The 23,273-nt window shown below is 42.8% G+C and overlaps 1 protein-coding gene across 1 annotated transcript in view; it reads left to right on the top strand.

Moving 5' to 3' along the window:
• The first annotated feature begins 2,006 nt into the window (after nt 1–2,006).
• LOC143275990 (sodium- and chloride-dependent GABA transporter 1-like) overlaps nt 2,007–23,273 on the top strand; it is a 32,563-nt gene continuing 11,296 nt past the window's right edge. The window contains exons 1-10 of the mRNA XM_076580355.1: nt 2,007–2,046; nt 3,378–3,705; nt 12,013–12,144; nt 13,348–13,566; nt 14,028–14,136; nt 17,536–17,668; nt 18,556–18,690; nt 20,290–20,393; nt 20,799–20,923; nt 21,111–21,223. Coding sequence (XP_076436470.1) covers nt 3,426–3,705; nt 12,013–12,144; nt 13,348–13,566; nt 14,028–14,136; nt 17,536–17,668; nt 18,556–18,690; nt 20,290–20,393; nt 20,799–20,923; nt 21,111–21,223 — 1,350 coding nt within the window. The 5' untranslated portion in view covers nt 2,007–2,046; nt 3,378–3,425. The remainder of the gene's footprint in view (nt 2,047–3,377; nt 3,706–12,012; nt 12,145–13,347; nt 13,567–14,027; nt 14,137–17,535; nt 17,669–18,555; nt 18,691–20,289; nt 20,394–20,798; nt 20,924–21,110; nt 21,224–23,273) is intronic.

Genomic DNA, 23,273 nt, shown 5'->3' with positions numbered 1-23,273 from the left:
CGATGTCCTTATTGTATTGAATTAGATTTTTGCATTGCATTGTAACGCGTTACTACTGGGCCACCACTCCACTTATTTCCTATCACACTGACCCATTCTCTCTTCTTTTTTTGAGAAACGAGATGCAATTCATTCTGCCTCGGTAATCAGATAAGTAGAATAACGAGAATGTTTTGTTTTTTTTCCTTTCCACCCAGCCATCGAGTACAAAATCTAAAAAAGTTACACATAAGAAAAAAAGAAGAAAGAGAGACAGAGAGAGAGAGAGTCATCGAAAGTTCCAAAACAGAAGGACAGAAATTCACATGTAATCACAGTCTTTGGTTGAAAAGGTCCCAAAACCTTTCGCGGCCATCGAGGTAGTGAATGCACACCCGCTGTCTCTTGGGCTCAGCAAAGGCAGGCGGGGCCCAGTCTTCTCCTTCTGTTGCTTTAATCTTCCCCAATCAGTGTCAGGTACTCAGTCACACTAGGAGTGAGGAAAATCGGACTGAAGTGCCTTTCCTAAAGACACAACACAATGCCGAAACGGGATCTCGAACCTTCCCTCAACTACACAAGGGAAGACTCCTAATTTCTGAAATGTGGATGTGAGCCGTCTTTGACTGATTGATTTTCTTTTAATGTGCAGCCGCTTGTGCATTTCATCCAGAGACTGGAGCTGTTCATCAGTATCCTCCCCACCCCACGCCCTCAGAAGACCAGCCAGGACTTCTCCCCCAGAACACCAGAAGACCAGCCAGGACTTCTCCCCCAGAACCAGGTTGGCCTCGCACAACTTGGCGCCTTTGTGCACAACAGCGCGCCATTTGTTACGGTCCACTGCAGATTCCTCCCAGGAGTCAGGGTTGATATCAAACGCTTTCAGAGAGACTTTCAGAGTATCTCTGAAGCGCTTCTTCTGACCTCCGTGTGATCTCTTCCCTTGTTGCAGCTCACCATAGAAGAGCCTTTTGGGCAGCCGATGGTCTGGCATGCGCGCCACGTGTCCAGCCCAGCGAAGCTGGGACTGCATCAGGATGGTGAAGATGCTGGGAAGGGTGGCTTTTGCGAGCACCTCTGTGTCTGGGGTCCTGTCTTGCCACTTGATGTTCAGTAGCTTCCTGAGGCATGTTGTGTGGAAGTGGTTCAGCTTCTTGGCATGTCGTTGGTACACTGTCCAAGTTTCGCAGCCGTACAGTAGTGTGGGGAGAACTACTGCTCTGTAGACCTTTAGCTTGGTCTCAAGACTAATGCCTCTTCTGTTCCAGACATTTGCACTGACAGACACCAGAAGACCAGCCAGGACTTCTCCCCAGAACACCAGAAGACCAGCCAGGACTTCTCCCCCAGAACACCAGAAGACCAGCCAGGACTTCTCCCCCAGAACACCAGAAGACCAGCCAGGACTTCTCCCCCAGAATACCAGAAGACCAGCCAGGACTTCTCCCCCAGAACACCAGAAGACCAGCCAGGACTTCTCCCTCGGAACACCATAAAAACAACCAGAACTTCTCCTTCAAACACCATAAAAACAACCAGAACTTCTCCCTCAAACACCAGAAAAACAACCAGAACTTCTCACCAGAACTTCTCCCTCAAACACCAGAAAAACAACCATGACTACTCCCTCAGAACACCAGAAAAACAACCATGACTACTCCCTCAGAACACCAGAAAAACAACCAGGACTTCTCCCTCAGAACCCCAGAGTCAGAATCATTAAGAATAATCAGTCGGAGGACTTCGAGCTCATGAACAATCTCCACATGCTTGTCTCAAATGACGCATCTCTCGTCGTCAGAGAAGTGTCATTGGCAAACTTACAAATGCCGAAAGTTCATTCAGTCATTGGTCTCGAATTTTATTTTAAACTGAATGTCACATCTACACATGTCACAGTGCCACATGTGGACAACAATCGGTTTGGAGCTTTCAGTCTGTCATCAGTCACATAACGACAGGAGTAGGTTAGGGGCTTCCTGCAGATCCAGTGCCATCAGATTTTCAAACAGTATCTGAGTGTTCGCCGAAGAAGGTTGACGTGAATAGCTTTGTGTGGTGAAGGTAATGTTCATTTTGTCCGGCAATATTAATAGTAGTTGTAGCAGCAGCAGAGGTTTGCTTTTTTTTTGTTGTAGCAGTAGGATTGGGAACAGTTAAATTGTGTTGTACTGTACTGTACTCTACTGTATTACTTTTATGTCACAGCAGATTTTTCTGTGCGAAATTCGGGCTGCTCTCACCGGGAAAAAAACTGGCAGAAAGAAAAAAGATCAGGCAACTCAACCTTTTATCTTTTTTCTGTGAGTTTTTTTGTTTTTTTGTTTTTGTTTTTGTTTTTTTAATCAAAATGGAATTTCTACTGAATTTTACCAACCTTTTTGTTGTCGAGGGTTATTTTTCGTGCGCTAAATGGATGTTGCCGACGGGACCTCGCTGTGTCGTCTCATCCGAAAGTCTAGCACCCAGACCACTACTCAAGGAGGTCTAATGGGGGGAGGGGGGTAAAAATCCCGGTCCGTAAAGGAGACTGGAACGAATGTACACTCACTTCCATGAGGGGTGCACCACCTCTAGGCCACCAAGCCAAAGCGTGGTTAAACATTGTGTTGTGGTCAGTAGTTGTTGGTTGAGGGGCCGATCGTCCCTGTTAGATGTGAGGGTCTCATTTTGAGGACCACTCAGGAACTTGCAGTATTCTTCTTGGTGGCATGGTGAAATGTTGCTGAATTTCCGGCAGACAGCGGTGTGTGCAGTCAGTGTCATGATTAACTCCAAACCAAGCCGCGATACTGAAAGCCATGTCTGTCCTTTCCATTGCCCAAAATGAGTTGTAGTTTTCTCCATCCAGGTTTGTCTCAAGGAAACAATCCTTTATATAAATAGATAAATAAATAAATAATTGATTAATCACTTTTTTTTCAAATTGACGCTGTTGTTTTTTTGTTTTTGTTTTTTTGTTTGTTTGGGTTTTTTTGTTGTTGTTTGTTTGTTTGTTGTTTGTTGTTGTTTTTTACAAGAAATACTTAGAGATTTAAAATTCATCTATCAAAAAACCTCCTCAGCCCATTCCCTCAGCTTGTTACAAGGGAAAGGAAAAGAATTGTGCACGTGATGTCATTCATGTGGAGGGAAAGCAACAACGGGGATAAAACACAACCTTGAGGAATTCCTGTTTACACTGTAATGTGTTCAGACGTTATGGGCCGGCAGGTGATGGAAAGGAGAAAACACTGTGTAAGAACAGAGAGCTGAAAGAAATCATGGTGTGACGAGAGCCATTCACAGTTGATGCGTGATGCGGATGTTCACACACGCACACGCACGCACGCACACACACAAACACACACACACACACACACGATTCATTCATCTGTCTGTCTGTCTGTGTTCAGCCACAGAAAACCCAACGTCTTGAAGCCAAGCAGTGTCCACACACCACAATGGAGAACAACAATGACGCGTCCGTTCCCTTGACAACCATCACCCATGGATCCAAAGGAACGGACAGCACAGAGCCACCCGGAGACACTCCCCCACCCGGAATGAACAGCCTTCACCTTCCTCAACACCCAGGGGCAGGGGAGGAGGAGGAGGAAGAGGAGGAAGCAAGAAGGATGCAGTGGAGCAGCAAGCGGGAGTATATTCTGTCCACCGTTGGCTTCTGTGTGGGAATCGGAAACCTGTTCCGGTTTCCTTACGTCTGTAACAGGAATGGTGGAGGTGGGTTGGTTGTGACGTGCTTTGTTATGCTGTGCTGTGTTATGTTGCAATGTGCTCTTGTGTTATGCTGTATTGCGTAATGTTATGCATTATTGTGCTGTGTTGTGCTATGCTATATTATACTGTCTTTGTGTTCTGTTGTGCTGTGTTGTATTGTGCTGTTTTATGCAGTTTTGTGTTGTGTTATGCTGTACAGTGTTGTATTGTGCTGTTTTATGCAGTTTTGTGTTGTGTTATGCTGTACAGTGTTGTGTTGTGCCATGTTGTATGATGTTATGCTGTGTTGTGTCATATTGTAATTTGCTGTTGTGTTGTGCTGTTTGCATTGCACTGTGTTTGATTTGATTTGATTTGATATGGATACTTATATAGCGCCTATCCTCGGTCGGAGACCAAGCTCAAAGCGCTTTACAAACTCGGAGTAATTTGCACAACAGGCTGCCTGCCTGAGTACAGCTGACTGACGGCTGCCATTTGGCGCTCATCAGTCGTTTCCTGTGTCATTCAATCAGATTTCAGGCACACACACATACACACTCAGACAGACATGTAACATTTCATGTGTATGGCTGTTTTGTTTATTTACCCCGCGATGTAGGCAGCCATACTCCATTTTCAGGGGTGTGCATGCTGGATATGTTTTTGTTTCCATAACCCACCGAACACTAGCATGGATTAAAGGATCTTTAACGTGCGTAGTCGATCTTCTGCGTGCGTATACACACGAAGAGGGTTCAGGCACTAGCAGGTCTTCACATATGTTGACCTGGAAGATCGGAAAAACCTCCACCCTTTACCCACCAGGCCGCCGTTACCGAGATTCGAATTCGGGATCCTCAGATTGAAAGTCCAACGCTTTAACCACTCGGCTATTGCGCCCGTCGTGTGTTGTGCTATGATGTATCATGCTGTGCTATGCTGTGCTGTATTATAATGTGTTGTTTTACGTGGTGCTGCACTGTGTTCTGTTATGCTCTGTTGCGTTGTATTTTACTGTGTTGTCGTGAAGACGAGCTCCCACTATTGAATTTCCTCACGCTGCCACGCTTTCCCTTGAAGTAGTAATAAGAAGACAAAGAAGAAAAAGACGAAGAAACATTTCTAGGGGCAAAGCATTAATAGCTCACCATTCAATCTTGCCGCGCAACAGCAACAAAACCGAAAACGTCAAAGGTGGGTGCTGTTGGGAAGGGGTGTGGGGGGGGGTTGACAGTTTACATCACGATCCAAATCGTATTTTTGCTCACCATCAAGACCAAGCGTTTGTCGAACCGAACATTGCGTGTGCTGAAAACGGAGCTGTTCTATCTCAAGCACACCAAACCGATCGGCATTTCATTGTTTTACGATCAAGATATTGATCTATCAAACTGTCCATGTCTTCCTCATGAATTTTCCGTTTCAATAAATCGTAATAAAATGACCAAACGCATTTTAATTTCAGTGTACACAACAGTCACATTTCACAATTCCAGTTCTTTCGGGAATATCAATATGTGGTTTTCCCACTCCAAATGATTTAAGGACTGTTATGTTCAACACTGACTCTCCGATCAAGATCTCATTCCAAAACAATGGCTGCTCATTGTCGGATCACGTGAAAACGCACGCTCATGTTCAAAACTACGAATGCTTTTCTTCAAATAAGAGAGAGCGTTGAGAAAATTGGACTCCTTTCAAAAACCAAGAACAGTTTAAAATTCGCATGTGTCATGCGAGTTAATTTTCACTAACAAATTCTGTACCGAATATTTGTTTATAAAGATGATCGTGGACATTAAGCAATGAGTTATGAGGTCAATGTAGAAATCTTTCTCTGAATAAAATCTAGCGGCTTCCTCCGCATTCATTTGACAATAATTATGTTATTCCAAAGTATCCATGTATGCGTGTTCTGAGTGTGAATGTGCACAAAAAGAGGACTGCAATACTTTTACCGACAAACGAATACTGGAACGAATGTGGACAGTGTAAGAGCTTCACGTGGAGTGTAAACTAATAGACGTTCAATGCAGTAAGTCAGTTTTTTTCAAAATCTAATGTTTTGGATGAGTGTGGTCCGTTGTGGTTTTCTGTGTTTTGTTTTTGTTTGTTTGTTTGTTTGTTTGTTGTTGTTGTTGTTTTTAATCCCACAGTATGTTCTGATTTATGCCCCATTACTTGGAAAAACTGTGCTGTTCCTAGCATATGCATCAATGTAACGTCAGTACAAAGCAGAAGATGGTCCTGTTTCAGTTGAAATGATAGAACAACTGCTAAAAATCAGTTTGCCAGTATGGCAGATAAAAGTGCTAGGTTTTGTGAATAGAAAATAAAAATAATGTAACAGAAACATGACACCAGCACGTAGGACTGGTAGAAGTTTGTAACATATCGATGTATACAAAATGCATGCGTCCGTAGTGCCTATTGTACAACAAGACGTGAGTATAAACATTTATTACCAAGGACGAAAAACATTATTTGATGATAATCTTATCAAAACCTTTGTCAATCTTTTCAAAAGAACTTGTTCAAACGAAAATAAGTCAGGAAGAATTTGATAATCGACGAATGGTACGAAAATGTCGAAACACTGCTTGAAAAGACAGTCGAAGAATTTGATTCAAGCGATACCATAGCAGATGTCAGTTTTGATGAGAATTATTTTCTCAATGATTTTAACCATCCGGTTTCTAGAATTTCTGTTCCAACCAAAACTATCTTTTATATTTTCAAAACTGGATTCTTGACATTCTGGGCTTGCCGATTCTCCCCAATACATTATTCATGAACTCTAGAAAGTGCAAAACTCAGCTGCACACCTTGTATTGAAACGCTCTTAATAGTTACCTCTTAGGCCTCTTCTGAAACAACTCCACTGGCTGCCGATGCACTTCGGGGTTGACTATCCACACATTGCCTTCACGCTTTCTCTAATTCTTCAACTATCTTTCTTATCTCTTCACTGTTTCCATTCCAACACGATAGCTACGTTCATCATCAGACAGTTGCAGTCTCCAAATTCCCTCTGTTTACAAAGTCCTTTGGTCAAAGATGCTTCGCAAACACTGCCCCCGTCCAGTAAAACTCCTTTCTTTATGAACTGACACACGCTCGGTCTATTTCCAGCTTCAAAAGCAACCTCAAGACTCATCTGTTTAAACTGCCGCCTTTAATTGATCTCCTGATGCCTGTGACAGTGTGGGAGTGTGTTTTTGTCTGTTTCCTGTGTCCATTGTTGAGGTGTGTGGAGGGGGGGAGTGGAGACTGGTCATGTCTGTTTCCTGTGTCCATTGTTGAGGTGTGTGGAGGGGGGGAGTGGAGACTGGTCATGTCTGTTTACTGTGTCCATTGTTGAGGTGTGTGGAGGGGGGGAGTGGAGACTGGTCATGTCTGTTTCCTGTGTCCATTGTTGAGGTGTGTGGAGGGGGTTTCCTGTGTCCATTGTTGAGGTGTGTGGAGGGGGGGAGTGGAGACTGGTCATGTCTGTTTCCTGTGTCCATTGTTGAGGTGTGTGGAGGGGGGGAGTGGAGACAGATCGCGTGTTGTGGTTTGGGTTGTGCACTGTTACGGTGTTATGGTGTGCGTGATTGGTTTGGGGTTTTCGTATGTTTTTGAGTGTTGTGTTCTGGTTTTGAATGTCATGATGTTGGTGTCAGGTGTGGTAATGTGAAACTGCATCAGTTGGGTGTGTTGATGATTGGTAAATATTTTGGGTATTTTTGTGTGTGGCGTTTTTGTGGATGCCCATGTATATATTACTGTTGGCGTTTGATTTAATGTCTGTGCGGGGGTATTTGTATGGACGTTGTCGTTTTGGTGTTTGTATTCATGTTTTGCACTTTGAACTTCACGCTGTTCAGCACGGTTAGCATGTTTTGTGGCCATGTACGGGTTAAGTTATTATCATTATCATTGTTAGTAGTAGTAGTACATTGTTAATATTATTATTATTATTGGTGTCATTATTAAGTACTGCTTGCTCTTAGGAAGTTAAATCCTTAAAAAAAAATTAAAAAAGCTGTCGGACTTGACGGAATATTTGATAAAATTCTTAAATGTGTGTGACTAAACTACCGATTTCTCTGTTAAGTTCTTTGATGCTTTGTTTCACTAAGAATTTCAAGTTTAATGACCAGACTCTATTCTCCTGCCTATGTACGGGGAATGAGGAGAACAGTCCTGGTAACTATAGTGGTGTCACATTTTGTGGCACCAGGAGTAAACTTTTTACTATCAAGAGCAGATTGCAGAAGATGGTAACATAATATGATATGACGGGAGATATACAAGCAGGTTTCAGAAGGGGTTTTCCTACCATTAACCACATTTTTACCTTAACCACTCTTGTACACAGATAGTTTGCAATCAACCAAAAGTTATATGTGGCTTTCGACAAAACATTAGTTTCGATTCAGTGAACTGGCATTTGCTTTGCCCTATTCTTTTGAACAATTGTATTAAGGAAAAAAAAATTAGGCGTATTCAGAGCATGTACAATAATCACTTCATGCAGGACCCTGTGTAAAATGTGAAGACAAATTAACAGATGTCATAAGGTGTAGAACTGGTGTAAAACAAGACCTGCAGTCCTATTCCATTGTATTCTATTTACTAATAGACGAATTAGCTGTTGAGGTTGTTCATGAATAGACAGCATGCTGAGAACTTTGAATGTGACAAATCTGGGTTAGTCATGCTGTTACTGGCTGATAATGCCATTTTGATGTCTGAAAATGTCCTCGGGCTCCGAAACCAGTTACGCAGTTTGCACACTACAACTGTTGCATTATGTTTATGGTTAATTAAAATAAAAGTAATATTCTTTTCAGAGAAGGAGGATAGTATCTAGAGAATAATTATTTGACGATAATATCTGTCGTTGATATCTATGACTATCTTGGTGTATTTTTCCCATAAAACTCTTTCACCTCCAACATCGCATTCCAGCACCAGCTATGAAGAGCTCCGATGTCACTGAAGTGCGACCTGATCATGGGTCGGTTATCTTAGTTTTCGGTGGTAGGATAGGATATACTACACATCACAGGAGAAGCCCCTGTTGGTATTTGATGTTATTACTTTCATGTTTCTGGTCCAAGGGAGACACACAAAACACGATATATTTGTCCCGGGTTCAGTGCCTTTCAGAGTCTGATTTCATGGAGACCTCATTTTCACGTTGTATGTTCATGTTCTTTACAAACTTACAGTGGGGAGACTGAGCCAGGCTTTTGGTGTCTGGGACAGTGCATCTAGAACGGCGTGCCGGCGGTCTCCATTCACTTTGCCTGATTTCAAATGCAAATTTTGACGTATTGAGTAGGGTTAGTAGTTGGTATTCTGTATGTGTTGAATCCTCGTAAAAAGAAGGCCAATCGCAGAGGCCACAGTCAGACCCAGTCTATTTCTGTGTACCCAGATTCAAAAACTCTACAGTCGGCCGCCGTTCTTTTTCTCTCGGAAGACCTTGCACTTCGAGTGAACTCTTTCTTTTGCTTCATCGAGTGACTGCAGTTGGATCTTTCAAGTCTGGCCGTAAAACCTATAGACTTTCAGGTGACCATAACCCCCCTTACCCCCGCGGGGGGGGGGGGGGGGGTGATTTTTCATTATGATTTCCCGAAAGTTTGATCAATTTGCTATCCAGATATACCTGTCTGCCAAAAATGAATTACGGTATGAATATACCAGGGTATGGTTAAAAAAGGCGCTGTTTTTGTATTGTCGCGAAAGTGTGTCATCACGAAAAATGGTATGTTCTTATTATTGAAGTGTCCTATTTTACCCAACCTGGCAGTCAGTAATGACGTGCTGACAGAAGACTTGTATCTGGTCAGAATCTGTATGAATCTGGACATAATTGCGTCATCTGTAGTGAGTTGAATGGAGACACGAGTGTCAACTATTTTGAGTATGAGCTTTACCTTATCGTTTGTGAAACATGGCTGGAGCTCTGGGGGCTAATACTGAAGGCCAGGTCGGTGTCGATGAAGGATATGGTCACTGAATACCGGTGTCTGGGTCTGGTTTTCAGAGTTTCTTGCCACTTGTTAAAATGGCAATGCTATGTTAATGAATATGTTGTGCCAGATCCAAATCCTCTAACCCTGACTCCTGTAAATCAATATTGTCTCCGCAGGAGTGAGGAGTCATGTTATCGGGAGAGAGGATTTATGGCAGCAAGCTGTTACTTTGAAGTTCATTGTAGCAGACTGCAGTTTCAAGTTTAAGAACGTAACTGTGACACATGCAGTGGCCAAAGTGATTCAAAATATGTATGCTGACAAGTTGAGCACTTTCTGTTAGATGGCGAATTGCAGTTCCCAGAACAATGTGCTTTGGTATTTCCACTTGTGAAAGCATAACACGTGCCTCGCGAAACAGATGTATGTATTTCTTTTCATGAGCATTTGTCTTTCCAGTTAGAATACATTCCATAAAGTCCTTTGCAGAAACAAGAGCCTCTTGATATTCAGTCAAAAAAGACGCCATAATTGGGGGCAGTGACTCACTTAAGGTTCTCTGTCACTGAATGAGACAGCAGAGAGTAAAAACTGTCTCTTCTAATTTTCTATCCTCTGATGCAGAAGCAACAAAAGCGCAAGTAATGGTTCGGCCTGTATGTGTCTGATGAGTACAGTAACTCACTACAGTGCTTTGGAGCTGCAAATCCTATTTTGCACCCAGAATGGTCAGTCCTGTAATTTGGATTGTGAAAAAGTGGGTGTTTCTTGTGCATGCATTATACGTCTCTCAGCATTGATACACGCTCTATATCGCCATCGCCAATGATGCACTTTTACATTTAATCGCACACATGGTTTAAGCATCCCGGTGGGCTTGTTTTTGTGAATAATTTGTCTCTTCTTCCATGTCTATCCACATGCCTCAGAATGAAGTCACTTCCGAAAGATTTTGTGGTAGTGTGCTTCCCGTGCCGCAAGGTTTGTCATGTATTTAAACGATCACAATTCCCTCGGTTTGAGAAGCTGTCTCTCTGATCGAGGTTTCAGCAATTTTGCCACACTTTTCCCCATTTGAGGGCTCTGGTGTTTAGAAACTGGGCTCCATTTTCTCGCTTTTTCACATATGATGCAGCAATCTCTTGGGAAAAAAAATAAATAAAAGCTTTCAGTGCAAGTTCTCTTATTTCCTGTGAGTTGATGATCTGGCTGTGGTATCCTCCTCCTCTAAGGCTTTCTGTCCATATGTCAGTGTTTCACTGTTTGTATTTAAGAATATGTCTGGCATTTTTAAAGTGCAATGCATTATCCAGTCTCTTTGTAAACTTTGTGTAACCCTTCAAATTTTGTACGGGTTTTGTGAAAACATCAATTTTCCTATTTCTTAGTCTGAGCCTTGCTTTGTTTGCTCACTAATCTTATGCCTGTCTCGAAGTTGGTTTTGTTGTGAATGATGCAGAATTTGTGTGTCCATGCTTCTAGATTTTATGTTCAACACAAAGAAAATGAATTAATTTCATGATTGTGGTACTGTGACGTTGCAACCAGGTATACCCCAGACTACTATATAGTTTTAAGAAGGTAAAGCGACAATTATATGTATACTCCCCCTGCATTCAAACCAAAAAAACCTGTAAGATTGATACAGTGTGATTTCATTCATAAAAATGCATTGGAAAAAGAAAAGAAAAATCACCCTGCTCCATTGACATTGTGACCCTTGCGGTCGGCAGGGACATAGACCATGTAAATTAGACTGATTGAATGTAATACTGCAGATTATAACACGAATCTATTCCAGTATAAACTAATTATGCCAGCAGTTACCTCACGCTGATAAAGAAATCCTTCATCCAGTAATCAGGTTGCTGGCGTTTGAGCATTTTCAATACACCAGAAGTATTTGACCACGTGACGAGCTATTACGGCACTGTAATTCATGGAATAGCTCATTCTAATTACTTTCCTTAAACATAAAGAAATTAACTGTGTGATGAAAGATGTGGATATAGTGCCGTTTCAAGCACATATGCCCCCAAAAGTCATATAAATGGCCCAAAGAAGGGAAAATGGCCTATATTTACCCTCCCCCTGCATTTATACCGTAATTCAAACTTGGCAGACAGGTAAATTAACATTTCTGACATAAAAACACACAAGAAAATCACTATGTGTGTGTGTGTGTGTTTTGTGTGCGTGTTTTGTTTGTGTGTTTATTTGTTTGTTTGGTGCGTGTTTTCTGGGGGTGGGGGGGTCTCTATTCTTTACGAGTAATGGTCATCAAACATTTCATTTCTCAGTGCAATGCAGCACGAACACAACATATCGTTACTGACCACGAAACCAACATGTCTTCCAGGGGCTTTCCTGATTCCCTTCCTGTTGAGCCTGATCCTAATTGGTCTGCCGCTGTTCGCTTTGGAAGTGATTATTGGTCAGTTCACTGGACGTAACTGTCTCCAGGCCTGGGCCATCTGTCCCCTCCTCAAGGGTAAGTACAGATAACATATGTCCCCTCTTCAATGGTAAGTGTACATGTTTTTTACGTAATTGTTTTACCTGATAAAAATCGAGTTTAGCACAGAAAGATATATGTTCTCGCATATGTCGAGTTCAAATTAGTTTTCAACATGTGAGAGAAAGCCAATGCATAACTGATTTTCTTGAAGACGTGTAAAAATATTAAGCAAAATAGATAATACCCATTACAAAAGATATTTGATTTGAAAGCCTTTTATTACTGACACATGCTTCAAATGGTAGCCATTAAATATATATGCCTACAGGGGAACTGATGCAAATTTGAGAACCTTAACTTGGAACATGTTAAATGAGAAACTACGACACAGAAATACATGAACAATATTTCAGCAAGTAAAGAACCCAAACTACTTCAGCTATCAAACGTTTATTTTTCATGAGCGGTCACATGGACAAACGAAGAGTCAAATAAAGAAACGTCATGTACAAAATAGTTTCATTAGCCTATGTCAGGGAGACAAACCGCAAGACTACTTGTCTTCTAAATGTCATGATTTTGTCGTGTAATATCTTGTACATACAAAGACCCACAAACACACATGCATGCAACGTTAGCACCTGCCAACAACATAACGTGCCCGATTTAGCATCACTGTTCTTATTCTGCGTTTCGTCATACTACGAAAACCACATGTGCGTTTGGCGTTAAACAACTGGCTTCTTAGACTGATAAAAGATTTGCTTTGCTAGTGGGTAACAACTGTCCTTTATAAATTTCAGTAATGCAGCGAAGGCTTTTTGCTATTCGTATGTCTAGATTTTACATTGGAAAGGTGAAATTCGAGAAAAAGATTGGTTTAAAGAACTTTCCGCCAAAGAATCGACCGACATGGAACAAATACATGCATTTTGTATTTTGATTTATGAATTTCAATTGTTTTTTAGTTGACACAGTCACTAGTCAGATGTATCCTACACATGTGCACACGCATGTGCATGGCCTTTTCCCGTTTGCTTTGGGGTTTTTTGATTGGTTTCCTGTTTGATTAGCTAGCAGTTAATTTGATATGTCTGTGGTATTGTTTATTTAGTTTGTGTGTGTGTGTGTGTGTGTGTGTGTGTGTGTGTGTTTTATAGTTTGATTAGGCCTATTTTATCCATATTTCGATCTCATGCTGTCCTGCTGCTTGATTGAATTCATCTTTTCCTGTAGGTGCTGGACTTGGAATGGTAATCACTTCAATGATCGTCTTCTGGTATTATAACACAATCATGGCGTGGGCCCTCTATTATCTGGCGTCCTCCTTTCGGTCTGTACTGCCCTGGGCTTTGTGTGGGGAGTGGTGGAACACTCCGCACTGTTTCACGTACACGTCATCAGCATCAGGAAATACGTCATCAGTGTTGGAAGTGTTTGGGAATGCGTCATTCGGTGAGTACAATGTTGTTGAAATGTAGTATTTCTGCACATGCTTCTGTCTGCGTCTCCGCCTCCTTCTCCATATCTCCGTCTCCCTCTCTCTGCCTCTGCCTGTATGTCTGTCTCTGCCTTTCTCTCTCTCACTCTCTGTCTCTGTCTCTCTCTCTCTCTCCCTCTTCCCTTTACAATTCTTCATTTCTTCCAGGTTGTTTTCGAATTATCTTGCATAAATGTAGACTTCAAAGGCTCATCCAAATTAAACATATGCGCACAAACTAGCACACACACACACACGCACCACACACACACACACGCGCGCGCGCGCACACACACACACACGCACGCACACACACACACACACACACACACAGTGTTATAACTTGTAAACCTTTGGATACTATTGTTCACATCCGTAATGTGGCATGGTTTGTTAATCCATCAAACATAATTTGTTTCTCTTTTCTTTTTTTCAGGAGTCAACTATACTGTCACAGACAACTTAACACTCGATGGAAACCAAACGACACCAGGAAGTGAAGTCATAGCCACGAAAAAGGCTTCATCTGCAGAAGAATTCTGGAAGTGAGTAACCACCCACTCAACTCTGTACCCCCCTCGTGCTACTTCTCTCTCTCTCTCTCTCTCTCTCTCTCTCTCTTATTTTGTTACCTTGTTGACTCACTTGTGTAAACAAAGTAAGTCTATGTAATAACCCTGTTTTGGTTGTGCGCGCGCGCGCGTGTGTGTGTGTATGTGTGTGTGTGTTAGACTTTGACGTTTTCTAAGCAACAACAAGTGTTATGGGAACCAAAGTTGACAGGATGATAGGAATGTATACGACCTTTAAAGTTATCTCGTTTATGATATTGTAACAGGGTGAGAGTTCAAAGGTCAACGATATTATTTGGCAAAATGGACAAAAAGAGTGACATGGGCCATAAGTTTTAATCAAACTTGGTCTTGTGACTGATTGTGGATACAGTATGATTTCTGACCTGAAGAACCTTCAAAATCAGATGTTAAAGAGCAAGGTCACAACCTGGCATATAATACTGATACAAAACGTTTCTGCGCGCAAGAGAGAGAAGGTCTTCTTATAGTCCTCAGCAAATTACGTACAATGATTGGAGAAAACAAAGCTCGTGAAAAGAAATTAGGGCAGAGGTCAAAGATAAAGGTCACAATATGGCATATTGGCAAACTGTAAAAGCGTGATAGAACTTCGGTTTTTCATCCAATCTTCATTCAGCATGGTATACCGCATTGTGATTTGAGAACAGGCGTGTTCTATAATAAAGAGTGTCAGCGCTTAAACGATATTTCCTTTAGTTCTTCCTCTCGGCCAAGTTTAGAGCAGTCAGCAATATGTCGCCGACTACGTTTTGACACCTTTTCTTACATCTTCGCCCTCCCTCAACTGTGTGAAGTGTCATTGGGGCCCCACGCAGAACGTCGTGGGTGTGAAATCACCCAGACAAGTGTTTTTGCTCTGTAACTCAAGTAATATTGAAGCCACTTCCACATAATTTCATGACTTTGTCCATAATATAGTTTACTACATATCCACTGAACATTATTTTCTTTTATACATAAACAAAGAAGTTATTAATCAATTAATGTCCCAGTACGTCGTGGGTGTGACGACACCCATACTCCCAAAGAATAAACCTTGCACGCCGTACGTCGTGGGTGTGGAGCCACCCATGCAAAGCTTGCGCGCCACGCGTTGTCGACATGACGTCACTTGGGCTCGCTACAGAGAGAGATGAGAGTGACCTTGTCTTTTGTTGATCGTATCCCGGTTCAAGTCTGCGGCAAGTTTTACTCTAAAGTTGTAACTAATTTCAGAACACAATATTTATTGCAACAATATTGAATGAACTGTTTTTCTTGTAGAGAATGATCGGGAGCAACTGATTGATAGCTTTTTATCTAGTTGGAATTAAAGTGCCTTTCTAAGAACTGGATATTTTTGTAAGTCTGAAATCAATTGATCTAAAATCTAGTTGATATAGAAATTTTATTCTTATCCTAATCTGTTCAAAGTAGAGAAAACCCGACTATGGCTAAAAAAAAGAAAGATAGTTGATATAGAAATTTTATTCTTATCCTAATCTGTTCAAAGTAGAGAAAACCCGACTATGGCTAAAAAAAAAGAAAGAAAAAAAAAAGCCAGCCAGCCAGCCAGGAATGCCGAGATCTAGGCCAAGGGAAGGGGGGACTGATACCAGGCTGTTGCTGCTATGTTAGGGCATCTGCCTTGACCGAAAGAGGATGGGCGTGTAGCCGCTAAAAACAAAACAAAACCAACAACAAAAACAACACACACACACACACACACACACACACACACACACAAAAACAAACAAAAAACAAACAAACAAACAAAAACCGTTTTTTGTAAGTAACAACACTCTCTTCTCACGGGCAAAACTTATTCACAATGCGCCTGGTCAAGCACTGGAGTAAATAGCCTACACGCACAAGTGGAAACTGCGCATGCAAATCTGCTGAAGAAAAGTCAAATTTGCTTTACGGACAGGTGTGGGTTACTGTGCACCCACGACGAACGGCAAGGTCTTATTTCTTCAGTGAAACCATGGGTGCCTACACACCCACGACGTACAGCGAAGGGTTAGTTCGTACACAGAAACCATGGGTGCCTGCACACCCACGACGTACAGCGAAGGGTTAGTTCGTACACAGAAACCATGGGTGCCTGCACACCCACGACGTACAGCGAGGGGTCATTCCTTCTTAGAAACCATGGGTTTCTGCACACCCACGACGTACGGCGCGCAAAATTTTAGGCGACGTACGGGAAAGGTTAAGGTCTGTCGGGAACTGCTCGCCAGGTTAATTCAGGTCTCTCGCTTGTGTGTCAAAGCTTGGGTCCCTGCCAATGGTTTTCCTGTCCATTGTGCAGCGTTGTCAGTCCGTCGTTTTTTTCTGTCTTCCCCGCCGCCTCCATCCCTGAACAGTTTCATGACAGCAGACACCAAAGACTGATCCACAACCTGCCAGTACCCTGTGGACTGTGTCTGCAGAAACTACCAGACGGCCTGAGACAATTCCCTGTGGACAGAGAGAACATAATCCTGATGGTGTGTTCATCAGTTGTCCTCTTCTGGAGTTGGATCCTGGACAAATTATGATAATGACTTGTCTGCTGATCTATCATTGCACTATGAGTACCGTAATTACTTTTATAAACTGCCTCTTTAATGTACGATGGTTTAAATCATGCTACTTTCATATATCTCAATTATTCAAGAAATATTTGAATTTGCTGAAAGGAACATGACGTTGCTGTCGCCTCAGGCACATCGGAACATGTTGCCGTTTTCTCCAGATCTATCGAGTGCATTACAATTTATTTCATTTGCAATTTTTTGCGTTGGGATTTCTTTCTTTTCCTGGAGTGAAAGTGAGTGCGTGGACGAAATGTGCGACACGATCACAGAAAAGGAGGGGAATGTTTCGGAGGACGAAGAGTAATTGTATTTGGGGCCACGGACGGAATATGCATTGAGTGTCCGCCCATGTAAAGTGCAAACGCAGGTAAAACGTGTATGTTAGCACGTGAAAACTCAGCAAGGTTTGCCTTGTTCTGAGCAAGTCGTTCACGCATGACGCCGCGCTTTCTGAAGCATGACCTCTCACAGGGCTTGGGTTTTCGTTTGTGATTTGATCTTTTTCTCCCTGGGCGGTTTATGGCACAGCTGTCAAGGGCTTTATTTATGACTGCTAACTCCTCGTAAATCTTTCTTTTTCTATGAACTAGATGCACAGATAAATAAAAAGATGACTTTGATGGGTTTGTTTATTTAATGGAAGGATGGGAAGAGGTGGCGGAAGGATGAAGAGAGAGAGAGTCAGTCCTTTTGTTGTTATTTTCCAATATGACACAATGGAGATAAAAGCATACAACAATGAAAATATGTTGTTTATAAATGATGCTGTGCCTCTCTCCCCACACAGCCACAACGTTCTCCAACTGTCCAGCGGATTTGATGATCCAGGATCTGTGGTGTGGTACATGGCCCTCACACTGACCTTGACCCTCGTGCTCTGTTTCGGGGCGCTTGTCAAAGGGGTTCATTCAAGCGGCAAGGTCAGTCTTCTTTTTTCTTTTTTAAAACTTAGAGATCTGAATATTCTTAACAGACTTTTCACAGTCACACTTTTTAACTCCCTCCAATCCCCACACCCCAGGTCCCCTTCTTCTCTCTCTCTCTCTCTCTCTCTCACACACACACACACACACACACACACACACACACACACCATTAGCTGCTTTTTCTCACACCTACGCATGTGTGAATGTGTGTGTGTGTAATGTAAGGGGGACGCGTTACCACTAGGCCACCGCTTCACACATGGTCTGTGGAGGATCTGTTCTGGTTGAAACCTGCCTGTTTTACCGTATTGTCTCGCCCAGGACCTCTGAAACCCTGTGACTGCTGAACTGCGGGGATTTGAGATGGGCGTGGCACGAGTTTGAAGTGCTGTTACTACAGTTTGTGCTCTTATCAATGGTGTTTATTATGCTGATCAAAAGTAATGGGATCCCCAGAGGAAGAAATCCGAATGAATAAATGTAACTGCAATCCTGGCCTGTAAACTCTGTCTTAGGGTCTTGTAAGGGACAGACGCTACCATAACCCCTTCCACCTGGTACAAAATGAGAGGCCTCATGTCTTTGGCATTTTCACGAAATAGCCTTTCTTCTATTCCTCTAGCACTTTTTCGTTTTCCCAGATCTTTTGCAGCAATGGATAAAACATCTCAGTAAATGTTTGGATATTGCCATACAGTGCTTCATTAGAATTGGTAGTTATGATTCTGTTTCATTCTGGATGTTTCCTTTTCATACATGTTGATATGAAACAATTCATGGTGGTGTTTAATGATGAATTTGCTAAGTGACTGAATGGGTTATGGCTGATTTATTGTTGACTGGTTTACTGATGGATTGGTGTATCGATCTATTGATCCCAGATAGTGTACGTGACGGCCACAGCTCCCTACATCCTGTTGACGGTACTGTTGGTGCGTGGAGCCACCTTACCTGGGGCTGTCGATGGAATCCTCTTCTACATCAAACCGGACTTCGCCAAGCTGCTGGAGCCACAGGTGATTGAATTGGCGTCACTGGAGGTGCAGTGGCAATGTCAGTTAGGCGTTGGACTTGTGATTCAGTGTTCAACAGTGATCAGTGTTCACCAGTGATCAGTGTTCACCAGTGATTCAGTGTTCACCAGTGATCAGGGTTCACCAGTGATTCAGTGTTCACCAGTGATCAGGGTTCGGGGACCAATTTCACGGCTCCGTTTCGACATGGTGTTGTGTCCTTGGGAAAGGCACTATTCTCCGATTTTCCTCACTCCATCCAGTTGTAAACAGGTACCTGACTTTGGTTTGGGAAGGTTAAAATGACAGAAGGAAAAGATAGGGACCCGCATTCCTGTACCAAGCTCTAGACACAGTGGGGGCGCCACTCCGTGCGGTTAATTCCATATACACTATACCACACCTGCTAGGCAGATGCATGACCAGGTGCATATCCTAACGCGCTTAGTCAGGCCTTCATTGTATGCATTTTGCTTTTAAAATGTATTTCTGCTACTTAATTTTGCCAGATGAAAATACTTGTGTTGCCATGTGTGTGTGTTTTTTCGGTGCACCAAGTGTGTGCTGCATACGGGACCTCGGTTTATCATCTCATCCGAATGACTGAGCGCTTAATTTGACTTTGTAGTCAGACTTGGGAGAGAGGGTGAGACCAGGAAAATCGATCCCAGACCCTCACCGACACTGTATAGGTAGATAAGCTTTTTAACCATTCTGCCACCTTCCTTCTCAGGTATAGTGAATATCAAATCACGGGCAGTAAAAGGCTATGTGACATGGTGTGGTATGGTTTGCTGTGGCGTGGCTTGGTTTGCTGCAGTATAGTGCAGTGACCGGATTGATATTGTGTGGTTTTGTGTGGTGTGGTGTTCTGTGGTTTGGTACGAAATGGTGTGCTGTGGTGTTTTGTGATGTGATGTGATTATAGTGTGTTGTGTGTGATCTGTTGTGCAGTGTTGTGGTGACATGTGCTGTGCTATGCTGTATTGTATTGTGCTGTACTGTGGTATTGTGTATGTGCTGTGCTGTGCTGTGCTGTGCTGTGGCATTATGCATTGTGCTGTGTTGTGCTGTGGTATTATGTATTGTACCTGTGCTGTGCTGTGGTATTAAGTATTGTCGTGTGTTATGCTGTGATGTGCTGTGCTGTTATGTGTTTTGGTATGATTTAGCTGATCTTGTATGGTGTGGTATGAAGTAATATGACATGGCACAGTATGGGGGTTATCGAGAAGGATGGTGCTGGATAACTTACTGCTAACGCCAGAATGATTATGGTGTTGTTGATGATGACGATGATGATGAATATTATCTTGTTTCATGGAGATGAATTGAGTAGGCGCGTCAGATATTCTACACTCACGTCCTGTGCTGTGTAGATTGGTGATGGTGATGATGATGATGACAGCGACGAGGAGGAGGAAGAGGATTAATTGATTCTGCTGTTGATGATGATGACAACATTACATGGCACTGCGTACACAGAGAAAGGGGACTGACTAATCGACAAGCGTTCTTGAGTGATGATAGTGGGCGAAGGTGGTTGATGATGACGACATTGTGGATAACGACGATGATAATGACGACAGCGATTCTCCACAGGTGTGGGTGGAGGCGGCTCTCCAGGTGTTCTACTCTCTGGGCCCGGGCTGGGGCGGTCTGATCGTCATGGCTTCCTTCAACAAGTTTCAGAACAACTGTCTCAGGTGTGTGTGCCTGTGTGTGTGTGTCTGTGTGCCTGTATGTGTGTGTGTGTGTGCCTCTGTGTGTGTGTGTGTGAATTTGATTTCATGTTTATTCACAAAATGTTATATTAATGTGTGTTTGTATGCGTGCGCACTGTGGTATTGTGTGTATGTGTGTGTGTGCGCGCGCGTGTACATGTATGTTTGCATGTGTTAGTGTAGGTGTGTGTGTGTTTGTGACTGTGTGTGTGACAGAAAGTTCATGATAATTTTGCGCATATCCATTATTGTGTTTTTAAATTAAAGTGAAGTTTTTTTTCGTCTTGAATCCATTTGGACCAGACTATGTTTTGTGTGTTTAGACTGGTCGCTCACACGATCGATTGCCTGACTGACTATTCAACTGATGTCACGCCTTGTCAACAGGGATGCCCTGATTCTGACGCTGATCGGGGAGGGTACAAGTATTTTCGGGGGGTTCCCCATTTTCGCAGTGCTCGGCAACATGGCTTATGTGTCCGGTCAGGCCATCGACAAGGTGGTTGCCTCAGGTAAAACATCTCACTTTCTTACATGAGTGCGTATTCGTTCGCACTTACACCCTACGTTGATTTCTGATTGTGCATGGCAGACTCCTCCATTGAAAATAACTGCCAGTAATATACTTGAGTTTGGAAGTTTTGTGTGCATGAAATGTCTCGATATTATGGCTGGAGTTACATCTTCTTTTCTTTACAGGCCCGGGGTTGGCGTTTGTCGTGTACCCTGAAGCTATTTCCCTGATGCCTCTGCCGCAGCTGTGGGCGTTCCTGTTCTTTTTCATGATTGTCACTTTGGCCATAGATAGTCAGGTAACACAGATGTTAGGTGAACAGTTATTTGACCCTTGATAAAGCGAATTATTATATAAGTTAAAACTTATGGATCTTCAGAACGGTCGTATACTTATTGGATTTATTTCAACTGTTTGTAATGTTCTTCATCAGTTTTGCGACGAAGAGAAGCAGGCTCGCTAGCTGATGTATGTTGACAATGACAGTGACACGTGTACTTGTCAATGAAGGGCTGTCACTTCACTGAGACATAATTCAGATTACAGGTCAGAATGCTAGTCACCATTTTTTATTAATATATCTTCCTGAGGAGGTTATTTCATCTTTGACCAGCAAATTAGTTACATCTTTACAATGTATGCAAAACCTCCTCCTCCTCCATCTCCATCTTCATCATCAATATAAAAACGTACCAAATTATGTGGCCTTCCATGCCGTGCTCTCATGGTGACCTGTTTCGATACCCATTCAATTCCACGCTTGGGATGAGTCCAGTCAACGTCTTTAGTGCCGGCAGATTCATAGGGGACTGTCGTTGGATGGACGTGTTGGCTCTCTCCACTCTACTGTCGTCAGTAGGGGGCTCAGTAGGTAGTGTCCTAAGTATGTTTAATCAGAACAGACACTACTGAACGCAACCAAAGTGACTCAGCAGCAGTGCAGTCTCCTCTGCTGTGTGGCCCCCTGGCGACTTTACATCAATGGTTCCCTTTGGAACGCCGGCACTGTGACTGTGACAGATGAACCCGGATGTGGCCGTGCATGGGGAACTTGGAATGAGCGGTGTAGGTGTTATGCCACTGAAACAGTGCAGATGATGGGGCAGTAAAAAAGAATAAAAAGGTACACAAAAGGTAGGAACTGCAGGCAAAACCGACGCCATTTTTTAACAAGGTTCAGTAGTCAAGGGGTTAATGAACCAGGCCTTCTGCCCATGTCAAAGGGGTAGGGGCTTACAGTGATGAAGCTGTGATGCATGATGACAAAAATATTAATGCAATAGTAATAGTTTTTTCATATGCACACACACAAAGTTGAATCCGCTGACGTCCAAGTCATTTCAATGATAAAATAGTTTATACATAAACTATCATACAAGCACAAAGCACAAAACTGTCATGCAGGCATGGGGTACACAAAAAACTGTCATGCAGGCATGGGGTACACAAAAAACTGTCATACAGGCATGGGGTACACAAAAAAACTGTCATGCAGGCATGGGGTACACAAACTGTCATACAGGCATGGGGTACACAAAAAACTGTCATACAGGCATGGGGTACACAAAAAACTGTCATACAGGCATGGGGTACACAAACTGTCATACAGGCATGGGGTACACAAAAAACTGTCATACAGGCATGGGGTACACAAAAAACTGTCATGCAGGCATGGGGTACACAAAAAAACTGTCATGCAGGCATGGGGTACACAAAAAAACTGTCATACAGGCATAGGGTACACAAACTGTCATACATGCACAGGATACACAACCTGTCATACAGGCACAGGATACGCAAACTGTCATACAGGCACAGGGTACACAAACTGTCACACAGGCACAGGGTACACAAACTGTCACAATGGTACACAAACTGTCATACAGGGTATACAAACTGTCATACAGGCACAAAGAACACAAACTGTCATACGGGCTCGAAGTTCGGTGGTGGCTGAGGTGTAAGCGTGCTGAGGGCAAGGAAAGGGGAGTGAGTGGTTTGGTGAGGCAAACATTATTTGCAAAGCTGACTGATGTATAGGGTTCACTAAAAGTTGAGGACCACATGGGAACTTGCAGTCCTGGTGACATGGTGAAATGATGCTGAATTTCTGGCAAACAGCGGTGTGTGCAACCAGTGTCATGAGCACCACTCATAACTACAGGTGCTTTCTTGCATGTGCACTTCCATGTTTTGTTTTGTTGTTGTTGTTTTTACAATGAAAAACCACAGTTATCGTTTATAAACCACTGTAGCTGTAAAGTTTTGGTGTACGTGTACCTGAAACATCTGTTCAGTGAGAGGCCAATGGTAGACCAAGTGCAGCCTGCGTAACTTTATCATCTCTC

The sequence above is a fragment of the Babylonia areolata genome, chromosome 31, assembly GCF_041734735.1.
Source record: "Babylonia areolata isolate BAREFJ2019XMU chromosome 31, ASM4173473v1, whole genome shotgun sequence".
NCBI lineage: Eukaryota > Metazoa > Mollusca > Gastropoda > Neogastropoda > Buccinidae > Babylonia > Babylonia areolata.
The sequence above is the reverse complement of the archived record's forward strand: the minus strand, read 5'-3'. Positions and strand labels throughout refer to the sequence as shown.